At 58.6% G+C, this 13882-nt stretch overlaps 1 protein-coding gene across 1 annotated transcript in view; it reads left to right on the plus strand.

The window, feature by feature from the left end:
- CELSR1 (cadherin EGF LAG seven-pass G-type receptor 1) overlaps positions 1-13882 on the plus strand; it is a 155836-nt gene that overhangs the window by 122950 nt on the left and 19004 nt on the right. Inside the window, exons 16-22 of the mRNA XM_037847325.1 lie at positions 674-963; positions 1631-1752; positions 1885-2047; positions 2603-2865; positions 3568-3735; positions 5951-6077; positions 7546-7746. Coding sequence (XP_037703253.1) covers positions 674-963; positions 1631-1752; positions 1885-2047; positions 2603-2865; positions 3568-3735; positions 5951-6077; positions 7546-7746 — 1334 coding nt within the window. The remainder of the gene's footprint in view (positions 1-673; positions 964-1630; positions 1753-1884; positions 2048-2602; positions 2866-3567; positions 3736-5950; positions 6078-7545; positions 7747-13882) is intronic.

Genomic DNA, 13882 nt, shown 5'->3' on the forward strand with positions numbered 1-13882 from the left:
ATTCTTAAGCATTTTGTAGGTCCACTGCAGCTACCAAAAATTTCTCAAAATAATAGCGATTAAAAACATAAATGTTCCAAAAAGAACATTTTAAAATCAGAAACTTTTTGGTAAAATAGGTTTGTCAAGGTATGTGAATATTATTTCAGGTGACTTAAGTGGGAACTTCTAAAGAGAGTTTTACTCGGATGAAAGCCCAAGCCTGACACAGGCCCCACCTTACAAACTGTGTTTCGTATTGGATCGATAATTTGGGTTTCCAGCCGCGTGCTTTGTGTGTGCCTGTGGCCCCAGCCACCCTCCGGGGTGCGGGGTTATACGGGCCTCCGTGTCTTCCCCTGGAAGAGGCTCTGTGGAATTATTGGCGCCTGTTCTGAAATTGCCACTGAGTCGTCAGTCTGTCCTAGACGGACGTGTGGGAACGGAGTTTGCTTTAGGAGATCCTGCTGGAAGGAGCTTCTGGAATGTGCTTCCGTGTTCTGCTGGGGATGGCCACGTCTGGCCGCAGCTCCCCTCACCCCATAAAGGGCGTTTCATTCAACAGGTGGTGGTTAACCCCTGAAATGCCCCAGCTGGCACACTGTCCACTGTCGAGTGCTGCCGAGTTCATTTAGACTGAGAAGCCCCCGCCCCTGGCCTTCTTGGACCTTCTCCCCACTCTGCTGGTCCCCAGACATCCGACTCACCACGTGGCAGCACGAAGCGCCACATCGGGTCAACGAGCTCCCGGGAGGTGTAGGGTCGGAGCAGCCACGGCCCCCGGGCCCCCTGGCCCACACCCCGCTGCTGCTTGTCTCCCCGCCCCAGAATTCCCACCTTCCTCCTCCCCAGAGCCCGGGGGCTCACAGACTCCAGGACGGCAGTGTCCCTCCACCCGCCACCTGCCCCCCTCAGGCTCGCCAGGCCGGTGTCCCCACCCTTGGTCCCCCTGGGGGACTGGCCAGCCCTTTCCGCCCAGTGTGGGTAAAGTGCCCTCCCACAGGCTCACGTCTCCGCTCTGAGCTGCACCAGGGCTTCCCGTTCTCCTGGGCAAGGCCCTTGGGGCTGGGATGGGCCAAGGGGCCCCCTTGGGTGCGTCGTTGCTGGATGATCGGCCAGTTGGGGAAGTGATGAATCAGTGGGATCGTGGAAGAGACCCAGGATTTGTTGGCGCGAGCACGAAGGAGGGGAAGATCCTCTCCCTGCCGTTTGGGGGTGTCCTGGAGTGTGTGAGATGCTCGCTGAGTGGCCGCGTGTGCCCGGGACTGCCCAGGGCCTCGCTGGAGCTGAGGAGGCCACCGTCCTGCTGGGAGATGAGGCAGCACCGGCCAGAGGGACCCCGGCAATAGCTGGGAGAAGCAATTAGAATGAGTGCAGCAGGGCCAGGCTCCAGAGCCCCTCAGGGGATTTGGGGGTGCCTCTTTATGGGGTTCTCCCTTTCCAAGGTTTTATAGGCGTGGAGGACTTGTAAATGCACACGATGCGTGATGATAGTTACGTCTGGGAGAAGACCCAGCCCAGCCTGGAGGGGGCTGGCCCCCGGGGAGCACCTGGGGCAGGGGGAATCTGGGGAGCTCACGCGGCCCCGGGGGGCACCCGACCGTCTCACTCCGGAAACCCGCTGGCCTGCCTGCTGCCTTCCCGCCCGGAGCGACCCTCCCCGGGACAGCTGCGACAGAGCTCAGTTGGGGGGCTGGTCCCCAAGCAAGTGGAGCTGGCAGGGGCGCCTTGTAGCCGGCTCAGTGTGGGACAGCGGGGGCCCCCACACCCGGGGTCAGCTCACTGACCTTCACCCTCCCCAACCCTGGAGGCAGTGTTCCCCACCACACGTGGGTGCCCGGGCAGGGTGGGGAGGGTGAGGTGGTGGGAGCCCCCCGCCAAGGCGCAGACTCTCCTGTGGGACAGGCCGCGGGGTGCGCTGGTGGCTGCGCTGAGCTGCGGCCTTCAGTGTGGAACGTTCCCACCCCAAGGCGGAGAGCGGGAGCCCCCCACCCCTGCCCCGGCACCTGACCCTGGCACAGCCCCTCCTCTCCTTGGCAACCCTGTTTCCATCAGATGCTTCCAGAAGGTGCCTGCTGTGCTAGACGAGTCACAGCCCGGGAGCATCTTGTCAGTGGTTGAGAATGGGGGAGCCTCGTGGCCGGGTGACCCTCCTGCAGGTTAACAGAGAAGCAAGGGGGGAGGTGTCCTCAGACCAGGGGGTGGACGTCACCAGACAGCCTCGGGGCACACACAGAGGGGCTTACGTGTGCCCACCAAGCAAACCCGTGTGACAACCACCTGCCCCGTCTCTGCCACCTCAAGGGTCAGAGGGCCGAAGTCCCCAACCCCACCTGTAACCCCGTCAGCCTCACTGGGATATCAGCTTTAAATCGGGGTCTCTGCACCCACCACAGCATGCCTTAGTGGCAGGAAGTCTAAGTACGTGCGCCCCAAGATATGTATAACCCTGAAGCGCTTGCACACTCTGCATCTCCACGTCCTGCACGGTTTATAACACGTCTGTGAGCAGGAGCGAGAGGGCACCACGCCGCGTGCAGCAAGTAGGACCCTCGTGCCTCCCACACCCTCACGGAACCAAGGGGCTCGGGCAGCCCCTGCCAGGCGTGAGGGTTCAGGGTAGGGGACTTGGGGGGCTCTGGGGTGCCGGCCCCTGCCCTCACACTCCAGGTCTGTTGCAGAAGGCCCTGTGGGGAGACCGGCCAGCCAGAGGGCTTCCCCGCAGACGGAGCGCCCAGGGCCCGGGGTTGAGGCGGAGACCCCCGTCGGACGGCAGCGGCGACACCCTGGTGACCCCGGACAGTCCGCTGTGGCACTAGTCCTCATCTACCGGACCCTCGGGCAGCTGCTGCCCGAGAACTACGACCCCGATCGGCGCAGCCTCAGGTAAGGCCAGGTGCCCGCCGGCCCCTCGCCCGGCCCCTCCCGCCCGTGTCGCCCCCTTCCTGGTCCTCCCCCACCACCCTCCACTGGCGTCCTCCAGCCCCGGACCCCGGGAAACCACCTCCGCCTTGGCAGAGCCCCGTCCCCCGGTGCGTGCCCCGTGCCGTCTGCGCTGAGCGGGACACCGCAGCCAAGCACCCAGGACTGCGGGAAGGGCGGCTGTCAGCACTGGCCGGAAAACCCGAGTCGCCCCACGGGAGCCCCACAGCCCAGACCGGAGGCGGACGCTTGTCCAGGAGGCACTTTTCTAACCTGAGCGTCACCTTCTACCTGCCCCCTGGGATCTCAGTCCCCACGTCGTTCTCAGAGGCTGAATGTTACTCCACCGTGAGCCGTGACTCACCTCACAAGGTTCCCTTTAGCGGACGGAAAAGGGTCTTCGGAGTTTCTGCTGTTGGGTCACAGGCCTTTGCACGTGCCTTCTCTTTAATTAAAATTCTCTAAGCTCCACCTTGGGCCCAGAGTGGCTCCCCGGCCCCTCCATCGGGGAAGGTGCCTGGGTGAGGACTGAGTGTGGCCCCCGGCCCTCCACGCTCTCGGCTGCTCACAGGGAGACGCCCGTGCCGTGTGCTCGTGTCGTCGACGTGTGGGCCTGAATGGACACGCCTGAGGCGCTGCCCCTCTGCTCTCGCTTGGTGCCTGCAGGTTGCCCAGCTGGCCAGTCATCAACACGGCAGTGGTGAGCGCGGCGGTGTACAGTGAGGGGGTCCCTCTCCTGAGCCCCCTGGGGAGGCCCGTCCTGGTGGAGTCGGCCCTGCTGGAGACCGAGGAGCGCACCAAGCCCGTCTGCGTGTTCTGGAACCATTCCTTCAGGTGAGATGGACACAGAAGCCAGGCAGCCCCTCGGGCCCCGGGACTCGGCGTGGCCACAGGAGGGCCCAGATGCTGAGGCCACCATGTGGCCCGCGGAGACGTCCTTCCATGGCCCTTGGCCCCTTGCAGCCCTCCAGTTCTGCTCTTGGTGGAAGCAGTGTCTCCCCTGCACACGCACACACACACATGCAAATCTATGCACACATGCAAACACAGACCCACAAAGGCATGTGCACACACATGTGCATAAGAAACACCAAGACATGCACACATGCACAAACATACTTGCACACACACACAGAGATGTGTGCAAGTGCACACGGAGACATGCATGTGCACGCAGAGACGTGTTCACGTGTGTACACGCATGCACACTGAGGAAGGCCCATGGGCCATCCCTGCAGGACTCCTGTGACACAGCAGCTGGGGCTGGCGTGGAGCCTGCCTCCTCCCCACAGGCCACTCTCAGATACGGGGGCCCCATACCCAGCGGGCGCCCATCTCAGGGCACTTTTTAACTTGCCGAGGCCACCCCATCTTTGGCGGAGCTCATTCAGCCCATTCCGGTTGTAGAATCAAAGTTCTGTCCAATAGATCGTCAGGGATGTAAACTGGTGCACAGAGCTGAACGTTGTAGCATTGGGTAAAGGAAACGGCTTTCTGTAGTTTGACAAGAATGTGAGTGATTTTTACCCACCAGTGAGATTTCAGATTCAGGGCATGGTATCTTCTGTTGGCCAAAAGCCAGCATTTGGGGTTTGGGCTGAGGTCTGGTGTTTAGCTGCGGGGTTCGGTGGAGCGGTGGGCTTGTCTGCCTTCGTCTCTTTCTACGAGGAGCTCACTTTTCCTCTGCTGTGCGTTTCCAGGGCTGCTGTCTCTGTTTTACTAGAAAAGCGAACAGAGCTGGTGAGTGGGTAGCTACGGGGTGGTGGGGTCTCTTGGCTGCTTTCCCGCTTGGCGCTGGTTGGCAAGGAGCTTCCAAACGAAGCCAAGAGCCCAGTTCTTAGCAGAAGGGACCCACTGTGCCTCTTCCCACCATAGAGGATGTTAGAAAAGGGGGTTCACTGTCCCTGATTCAGGGAGTCGGCCTGAGCACCCCGTACCCCACCATGCTTGAGCTGGGGTGGAAGGTTTGCATCTGCAAATTCCGTGAAGGCACGTGCATTCCCTAAAATCCCAGCTCCGCTCCCTTTCACGAGCACACATCAAGTGGGGCCCTGCCAGGCCCGGGCTGGGTGCTGGCACCTGGGCGAGCGAGTGGCGGCCTCTCGGTGTCACATGGCCTAGCTCGTCTGGTTGGCAAAGAGATTGCACCATTCTTTGTTTTTTTTTTCTCGTTAATGAGCAACCGCCTCTGTGTCTGGAGTATAATAGATGCTCAGCTTAAAAGAGAGGGGCTGAAGGAAATGCTTTTATGACAAGGGCAGGGCTAGCATCTGTCGGGCACCCGGGCCCGGGGCCACTGGGCATGGCTCTCTCCCTGGCCTCGGTCCCTGGCAATTAGCATTCATGACCTGCTCTCCGCTTTGGGCTGTACTTACTGTGCACGGCTCCTAAAGGTCTTGGCAAACACGCCTTAACGCTCACACCCCATTGCACAGTCTGGAGAGCTGAGGCTTGGGGAGGCTGTGGAGTTCCCCAGGGTTCTCTGCGGGAGTGGACACAGCTCACAGCCGCGTGGTCCTCGGGGCTTTCCGTCCGTCAGTCCCCAGTAATAACAGAGCCCTGCTTCCAGCAGCTCCCATAAAGCATTTTGCAACCTGAAGATGAAAGCATGAGAGGCGTGAGATTATTTCCTAACTCATCCAGACTCCAAAGGAGCCTTCAGGCCCCATCCTAACCTGCTGGTGCTTCCCACAAAAGGGACGTGGGGTGGACCTTCCCGTTTACATTTTACTGTCGTGTGACACACAAAACCCAAAGCCCGGGATGCTCGTTAAAAGCCCTCACCCACCACAAAAGGGACGGGGAGGTTGTTCCCACAGTCTGGCCGGCAGTGGGGCTCGTCAAGGCATGCTGGGGTGATGGCCAAGGCACGCCGGAGAACGGGGTCCCCATGGGCCCCCACCTTCTGTGCCAACGGATGACCATGCCTGCAACTGTCTCCTTCCTGCGGGGTCCAGCAGGGGCAGGACGGCCTCGAGACCCAGGGCCTTGGCGAAGGGGTCCGTGCCGCAGAGGAGCCCGTCTCACCCCAGCTTTCTTCTCTCCACAGTCCCGGTGGGCCCGGGGGGTGGTCGGCCAAGGGTTGCGAGCTGCTGTGGAGGAGCCGGAGCCGCGTCGCCTGCCAGTGCGGCCGCGTGGCCAGCTTCGCCGTGCTCATGGACGTCTCCAGACGCGAGGTGGGCACTGCCCCCCGGGGCAGCCCGGCCCACCCGGCCGGTGCATCCGGGCCAATTCCTGTGGAAGTTTACCCTGCACCCCACCCACACCCCCCAAGTCTACCCTCTCAACAACCCTATGTTTTCTTCTAAGCACTTGGAATGATCCAAATCAACCAATTAAAAACCACGTTCAAGGAGTAGGGGCCAGAGTTGGTTAGGATTTCCATAAGAAAACCCCATTAAACAGGTTTCCAAAGAGCCCGGGTTGTAAATTAAAAATCCCAGTGGAAGATCCTAACCTCAAACCAAAAGAAACGCCTCAAATAGAGACCTGGTGGCAAAATGGGCTTTCAGCAGGCTGTGCGAGCTGACGCCATCTCTATGTCTCCTTTAGATTTTCCTGAAGAAAAGCGAAGTGCTGGCTTGTGCACAGGGACCGTCCCCCCTCACTGTCACACACCCCCTCCTGAAAGACAGAGGGGGCTAACATTTAACCTCTGGCATTTCACGCAGCCTGGGAGGCCAGCCCGTCCTCATGCCCCTGCTGGTCCATCGGTGCCCGTTAGCGAGCCGGAAGTGTGCAGCGTGGGCAGCTGGGCAGGGGCGGGCGCGGGACGCTGCTTCCAGGAGCCAAGAGCCCGCGGGTGATCTCCCGCTGCCTCCTTTCAGGGGCTGGGCTGTGGCCTGGGAGCACAGGCCGGGGTCTCTCCTGGGGCTCCCTGGCTTCAGGGGCCCATGCGTCTGTCCTGGTTCTCACAGTCCGATCTGCCCTGTGAAGGCTGTAGGCTGGTGGCAGTGAGAGTGGGTGGTGGCTGTGTGGGTGCAGCACCCAGCAGGGAGCCCCGTGGCCCGAGGAGCGTCTTTCCCAGTGGTCTTTGCCCCCCTGGGAGGGATCTGGGGTCACCCTGTGGGTGGAAGCTGGGTGGTGCCAGGAGTGGGACTCGGGCTGAGGAAGCTGAAATGCAGGAAGGAAGAAGGAAACCCCAGTAGATGTGAAAGGCTGCCCTGTCCCGGGGCCCTCCGAGGCCAGACCTCTGACTACCTCTCCCCACCCACCGTGGTAGGGCCCCGGAGACGCTTGGGGCCAGCCCAGGCCAGGGACAGTGGGACCCCCACCCCGGCCCACTCCCCCTGGAGCCCGTGACACAGGACCCAAGTCTGTGCCAAGGGGACACTTGACAGAAGATCCTGGAGAACCAGAGCTTGTTTTTCTCTAAACGCCCCCAGTCCCCAGCTCCCAGGCCCCGGGCAGGCGTCACATTTTGCACGAGCACAGGAGACTCTGCCCCGAGTACAGTTGAGAGTCCCTGTGGGAGGTTCCGCCTGGCTCCGAATAGTGGGTTGGCGGGTGCGGCACCCCCCGGGCAGCGGGCGGGTTTGGTGGCGGTGGTTTCCTGCCCGCTTTACCCGGCTGAGGAGCGGCCACCTAACTGGGCTCTGTGCACGCTCCAGCGCTCACCTTCCGCCTGCACCCCACCTCCCGCAGCACGGGGACGTCCTGCCCCTGAAGCTCGTCACCTACACCGCCGTGGCCCTGTCCCTGGCGGCCCTGCTGGTGGCCTTTGTTCTCCTGGCTCTGGTCCGCGCCCTGCGCTCCAACCTGCACAGCATCCACAGGAGCCTCGTCGTGGCACTTTTCTTCTCCCAGCTGGTCTTTGTGGTCGGCATCAACAGGACGGAAAACCCGGTAAGGCCCCTGCCCCGGCCCCACCCCGACCTGGAGCCCCCACGCTGGGTGGTCACGCGGGCATCCGTCCCGTGTCCCGGGGCTGCCCTAACACAGCCCCGCATCAGGAGTCGGCTGTCCTTGGGGTTCCCCCAGCCTCCACCCCTGTCACCACAGAGCTCTGTCCCCTCTTTTAAGGACCCCAGCCCTGTTGGCGCAGGGCTCAGCCTCGGTCGGTTTGTCCACGTCTTAACTAATCACATCTTCAGGTCCCTGTTTCCAGAGGAATTCACATTCCCAGGACCCGGTCGGGACAAATGTTTGGGGGTGCCATTATGGGGCAGAGGCCTGCCCTCCTCCACTGTCTGCTGGGCAGCCTCACCTGAGTGGAGGGGCCCCCCATTTCTAAGGGTGGGGGTGCCAATTGCCGTTTGCATTTGGCGGGTGCAGCGGGTGGTTCTGGTGGGTCTTGGGAATCCTGGGCCAGGTCCTTGGGGCCCCAGGCCGGAGCCTCCCGCCCAGGCCAGCTGTGGGAGCTCGGCGTGTGGCCCAGCCCGTGCAGCCAGCCTCACTTTCCCCAGGTGGGCACCAGAGAATCAGTGAGAAGCCACCGTCCCCTGTCACGTCCCCGAGGCCTTCGCAGCCCACAGACGCTTACGGCACACACGCTGCTGCTTTTTTTATTTTTAATTTTTTATTTGGAAATAATTTCTAACTTACAGGGAAGTTGCAAAAATAATGCAGAAACAATACATAGAACTCCAACACCCCCACCTAGATGACCCAGATTTACCAACTATTAGCATTTTGCCATGTTTGTTCTCTTTCTCTCTCTCACTCATCTCTCTGTCATTTACCTGCCTGTCTACCCGCCTCCACCATCTGCCTACTAGACCTTCGAGAGCAGGGCGCACACGTGCTGCTCTCCCACAGCCAGGACGCTCACGCAGCCATCCCAGGTGCAGCTATCAAGTGCAAGACGTGATGCTGACATGAAACTCACAGTCCGATTTTTCCAGCCATCCCAATAAATGTCCTTTTGGGCATTTCCTCCTCCACGATTAGATCCAGTGCAGGATCATGTGTTACATTTACTTGTCGTTGTCCCTTTAGTCTCCCTTGAGAAAAAAAAATTATGGTAACGTACGTACATCATCCACTTTCCCATCTTAACCCCTCCCAAGCGTACGAGCCAGTGGCAGTGATCACATTCGCGAGGTGGCTCTGCCGTCACTGCCGGCCATGACCAAAACCTTCCCATCACCCCAAACAGAAACGGCACCCATTAAGCATTAACCCCCTTTCCCTTCCCCACAGCCCCCGGTAACCTGTAATCTACCTCCTGGCTCTGCAGATCTGCATATTCTAGTTATTTTATGTAAGCGTAATCATACAGTATCTGTTGTTTTTGTCTGGCTTGTTTCACTCAATGTGATGTCACCACAGGTATCGGGACCTCATTCCTTTTTATGGGTGACCAGGGTCCCGTCGTATGTATAGTCCACATGTTGTTTATCTGTTTGTCTGTTGATGGACACTTGGGTTAATCCCATCCCTTGGCGGTTGTGGGTTATGCTGGGTGAACATGGGTGTGTAGACACCTGTGCGAGTCCTTGCTTTCCGCCCTCTGGGGTGTGCCCCTAGGAGCGGGATACCTGGGTCACGGGGTAGTTCTGTATTTAACTTTCCAAGGAACCACCGTTCTGGGAAGCGGCTGCACCATTTTGCGTTCCTGCGGCAGTGCCCGAGGCTGCCCGTCTCGCTGCACCCTCACCAGCGCCCGGCGTTTCCGTTTCAGTGGTCGCCGTCCGGGGGCTGTGAGGGGGTTTCTGTGGTTTCGACTGGCATCTCCCTGACGGTGAGGCACGTTCTTAAGGGACGCTGGCGGTGGGCAGCGGTGCCCGTCCCTTGCTTTTTCTAGGAGTCACAGCTGCGTTTCCTGTGGAAGCCCGCTTGCTTCCCCAGGGAGGAGAGAGGAATCTAGAACGGGCGTATGGGGCAGAGGCAGAGCATGTAGGATTGCAGTAGAGAAAGGAGCTTGTGGAAAGACAGTAAATCGGGAGAGGAAGAGAAGACGAAAGAACAGAAAAAGGTGGGCGACCAAATCCTGCTTGATTTGGTTAAGTAGAAGCCGCCCCAGGGAGAGCAGCTCAGGGGGCCGAAACAGATGGATTTGGGGGTTGTGCTGGGGTCGGTGGGGGTGGTGGGTGTGGGGAGGGGGTGTGTGTATGTGCATGTTAGCCACTAACCTCCTGTAATACCCCTAAAAGGCTCTGATATGCAAATCTCTGCTGCACCCCCAGCCATTTAAAGAAAGAAGGGTGACTTGCTCCTGCTGGGATGGGGGCGCGTCTGCATCAGCTCCGTGTTGTTCTCTTTGCCTTTAGAGGGTGAGGAGGGGTGGAAGTTTAGCCAATATAAAAGGTCATTTTTACTTCTCCTGAGAGTCCAGGCAGGCGGCTCCAGGGGGTTCTGGGTCAGAACTGAAAAGGCTGCTGGACGGCCGCACACCTGGGGCCTGTGCTGCTTCACGTCAGTGGCAGGTGTGACCCCAAAAGCCGAATCTCTGGGGAGCCTGTTACGTCCTCCCCCCCTTACCCTGAACGGACACTCGGGGTCCGCTGGGACCCGACATCCTTCCCTTTCCCCTTTCTCTTAGAGAAGGGGCTGCCAGTCATCAGCCTTCCACAGGCAGGGGGACCCCAGTGAACCGGGTGTGTGTGCTCACGGAAGTCATGGGGGCTCGGCCAGGTCCTGGGGGCTCCTGGGGCTCCTGGGGTCTCGTGGGCAGTTATCCGGGCTCGTGGGGCATCCTGGAGGCTGATGGGGTGTCGTGGGGGTTGTGGAGGCTCTTGGGATGTGGGGGAGCCCCCCAGGTGTTCAGGAACATGTATAAACAAATGTTTTTTTCCTGAACAGTGACCTTCAGGCCCCCTTTTCCTAGGCCCCCGATGTCCCCCCGACATCCAAGCCCTCCCCCTTGGGGAAGGTGGGCTCCTTGGGAGGGTCAGACATAGGCTGGTAAATGCCCACGGGAGACGAGCCTCCTCGTGGCGCGGCAGCCCTGCCAGGGCGAGATGGGGCAACACGGTGACTGCACCGTCCACTCACCCCGTGTGGCTTCTCTAGTGGACCGCCTGGTTGAGCGCTCCTCACGGCCCTGGGCGCAGTGGCTGCCAGTGTCTCCACCCTGCAGATGCCCCTTTGGGGAACCCGCCCAGGGCCCCGGGCACTTAGGCAGAGAGGAGCTCACTGGCCAGACGTGAGGAGGTTTGTGAAGAGCTGACCCGAGGCTGCCCATTAGTCACTCGGGTCGCACGTGGGCTCTGGGAGCACTTACCCCTTTACCTTCAGGAGTTGTCCCACACGCAGTAGGGTCGCTGCGAATGAGTACCCAGTGGGGGCGCAGCAGGGGTGGGGCAGACGTGGTCCCCGCCCTCCTGGGGCTGAGAAGCCCACACCGAGTGTCAGGAAAGGGGTGCCCGGCAGGCTTTGGGGGTGAGCACAGGTGGCCCTGCCCAGGTGCGGACACTGGAGAGGCTGCAGGGGGAGGGCTCTTCGGCCTAGGTGGACGCTGGGCAGAAGTTCACTGGATGACGGCAGCAGGGTTTGCAGGGGGTGGGGAGCTGCAGAGCTCAGAAACATCCGGGGTGGCTGGTCCGAGAGAAGGAGAGAGATGCGGAAGCTTCCGTGGACACAGCCTGCGGCTGGGTTGAGGGTCCAGGGAGACAAACTCTGTCTTCTCAGGCAAGTCGAGGCCATTCACGTGTGCTCTGAGCACTGGCCTGTGGCAGAGGCAAACGGACGGAACTTGGCAGTGGAAGACAGGATTTGTCCAACTGAGTCCAGAGTCAACTGTTGGGAGGCTCGTAAGAGACCTAAGTGGAGGGTGAAAGAAGGATGGGAAAGGACACGACAGACTAATACCAACCTGAAGAAACGTAGGGGTTGGTATTATTGCCAGCAAACTCAGCGTTAAGATAAAAAAGCAGTATTGGACAAAGAAGAATGCCATAGAATAATAAAAGATCAATTTATCTAGAAGATACAAAATTTCATGTACCTATTAAAGTGGACTCGGTATATATAGAGAGCTCAAATTTTTAAAATTCCTGGAAAATTGATAAATGAGAATTACAATGGAATTTTTTTCCATAATGAAATTTTTTTAAATGAGAAATAATTAGAATATTACGTATCGAGACTAGTTGGATGTAGTAAAAGCAGAACATAAAGGGAAATTGGTAGTAAAAAATGCCAATTCCAGGGAATAAGAAAGGCTGAAAATTAATGAGCCAGGTGGGGTAACTTGAGCGTTAGGAAAAGAGCAATAAAATAAACCCAAAGAGAGTAGGAGGAAGACAATAAAGGTAAGAACAGAAATTGATGAAACAGAAAACAAAGATACAAGAGAGGACAAATAAACAAAGCCAGAAGTTGTTTTTTAGGTGAATAGTCTGTGGTGAGAATGTCGAAGAGAGGAGTGAAAGCACAAACCGTGCTGGGAATGAAAAAGGAGACATAAATACATTGAACAATTTGATGCTAATAAATTTGAAACTTGGATAAAATGGACAAATGCCTAGGAAAAACACAACTTTTTGTCAAAACTGATTTAAGAAGTAGAAAGCCTGAATAGTCCAATACCAATTAAATAATTTGCATCAGTGTATAAAAAATCATGACTGAATTGGGTTCATCTTAGGCGTGCAAGAGTGATTTAACTTCATAAAAGCTATAAATGTCATAGATTCAAGAGGAAAATACGATGTTTCTCAACGAGTGCACCAGAAGTGTTTGATAAATTTCATACCCATTCATCATTAGGGCGAAAGACAGGGAGGAGGGAGAAAATTTTTTAGCAAACTGGGCCTAGGCAGAGACTCCCTCACCTGATGAAGGGCACACCCAGAAAACCTACAGTGGACATGACTCATAGTGGGGGATTCTAGCAACATCCCCTTTAAAATCCGCAGGACAAGAATGTGCACCTCACCGTGTCTAGTCACCGTTGTGGGTGATGTGGACATCATAGAAGAATCTACAACAATCTGTATACAGTATGCGAAATGGAGAGTTTAGCAAGGAGTTGGCTGTTATCAGTGCTATAATATATACAAAACCAGTTACATTTCTGGGCTCCCACCATGAGGTGTTAAAAAATGTAATTTAAGAGAGAACACAGCAAAGGAGTTGTGGAAGGGGGGGAAGATGCTGGTTGCAGCTGGCAGGGGGACGGGTGGTGATGCAGCTCTTCCAGAGTGTGAGAGATCTGAGCGTGTGGAAATGTCGAGGGGAAGGAGAGAGTGATGGGGGGACGGGAGGGAAGTTGGGGTGGCGGACGGGGTCTCGCAGAGCGGGGCAGGGACCGCAGTGGGCGGTTGGCGCGGTGGCACGCAGCCGTGACTGGACGGGAGGAAAGCTTTGGGAGCCAGGGCTGGTTGCAGGTGATTTTCCATTTGAGCCCGGGTGGAATTTTCCGTGCCCTCAAGGCCCGCAGTACGCCGGTGGGGAGAGGGGCCACCCCGGGATCCCTGGCTCTGCTCTGCCGCAGACAAGCCCTGCGCCCGCTCCACGTCCACGCACCTTCTCGTGCGGCTCTCCCTGTAGCCCTGGGAAACTGGGCTTGGCTCCCTGAGGAGCTGACCCCAGGGCACAGGGTTAGGGACGGGTGGTGGTCCTGGAACGGCCCGGAGCCCACACCTTGCCTGGGTGTCCCCCCCCCCCCCCATCATGTGTGTGTGGTTCCTGTGACCATCCTAGAAAGTGTCCACTGGGAGGAGAGACCAGCTGATGGCCCCACGTGCAGACGACTCCGGAAGTCCAGGGTTGCTCTAACCCAGTCCTGCCCGCTCTCAGCTGAGTAACGGGCCTTGGTGCTCTCAGTGGCACCTTGCGTTGGGGCCGTGGCCGTTTCATCCCGGCCACCACCTGTGGCTGCCGTAGCTGTCTCTGGCTGTCACCATATTAGACCCCCGAGGCCCAGTGCCGAGGAGGCCCCCCCCCGTGCCCTCGCAGAGCCTGCATTCCGAGCAGGGATGGAGGGCCCTGAATGTCGGGGGCCAAGATGTTCCACGGTGGCGGGAGGGGAGCTGCGCCCGGCGAGCCCAGGGTCGGGAAGGGCTGAGCAGGGCCGCCCGCTTGCCAGTCCATGGGG

The sequence above is a fragment of the Choloepus didactylus genome, chromosome 8 (genome assembly GCF_015220235.1).
Source record: "Choloepus didactylus isolate mChoDid1 chromosome 8, mChoDid1.pri, whole genome shotgun sequence".
In the NCBI taxonomy this organism is placed as follows: Eukaryota; Metazoa; Chordata; class Mammalia; order Pilosa; family Megalonychidae; genus Choloepus; species Choloepus didactylus.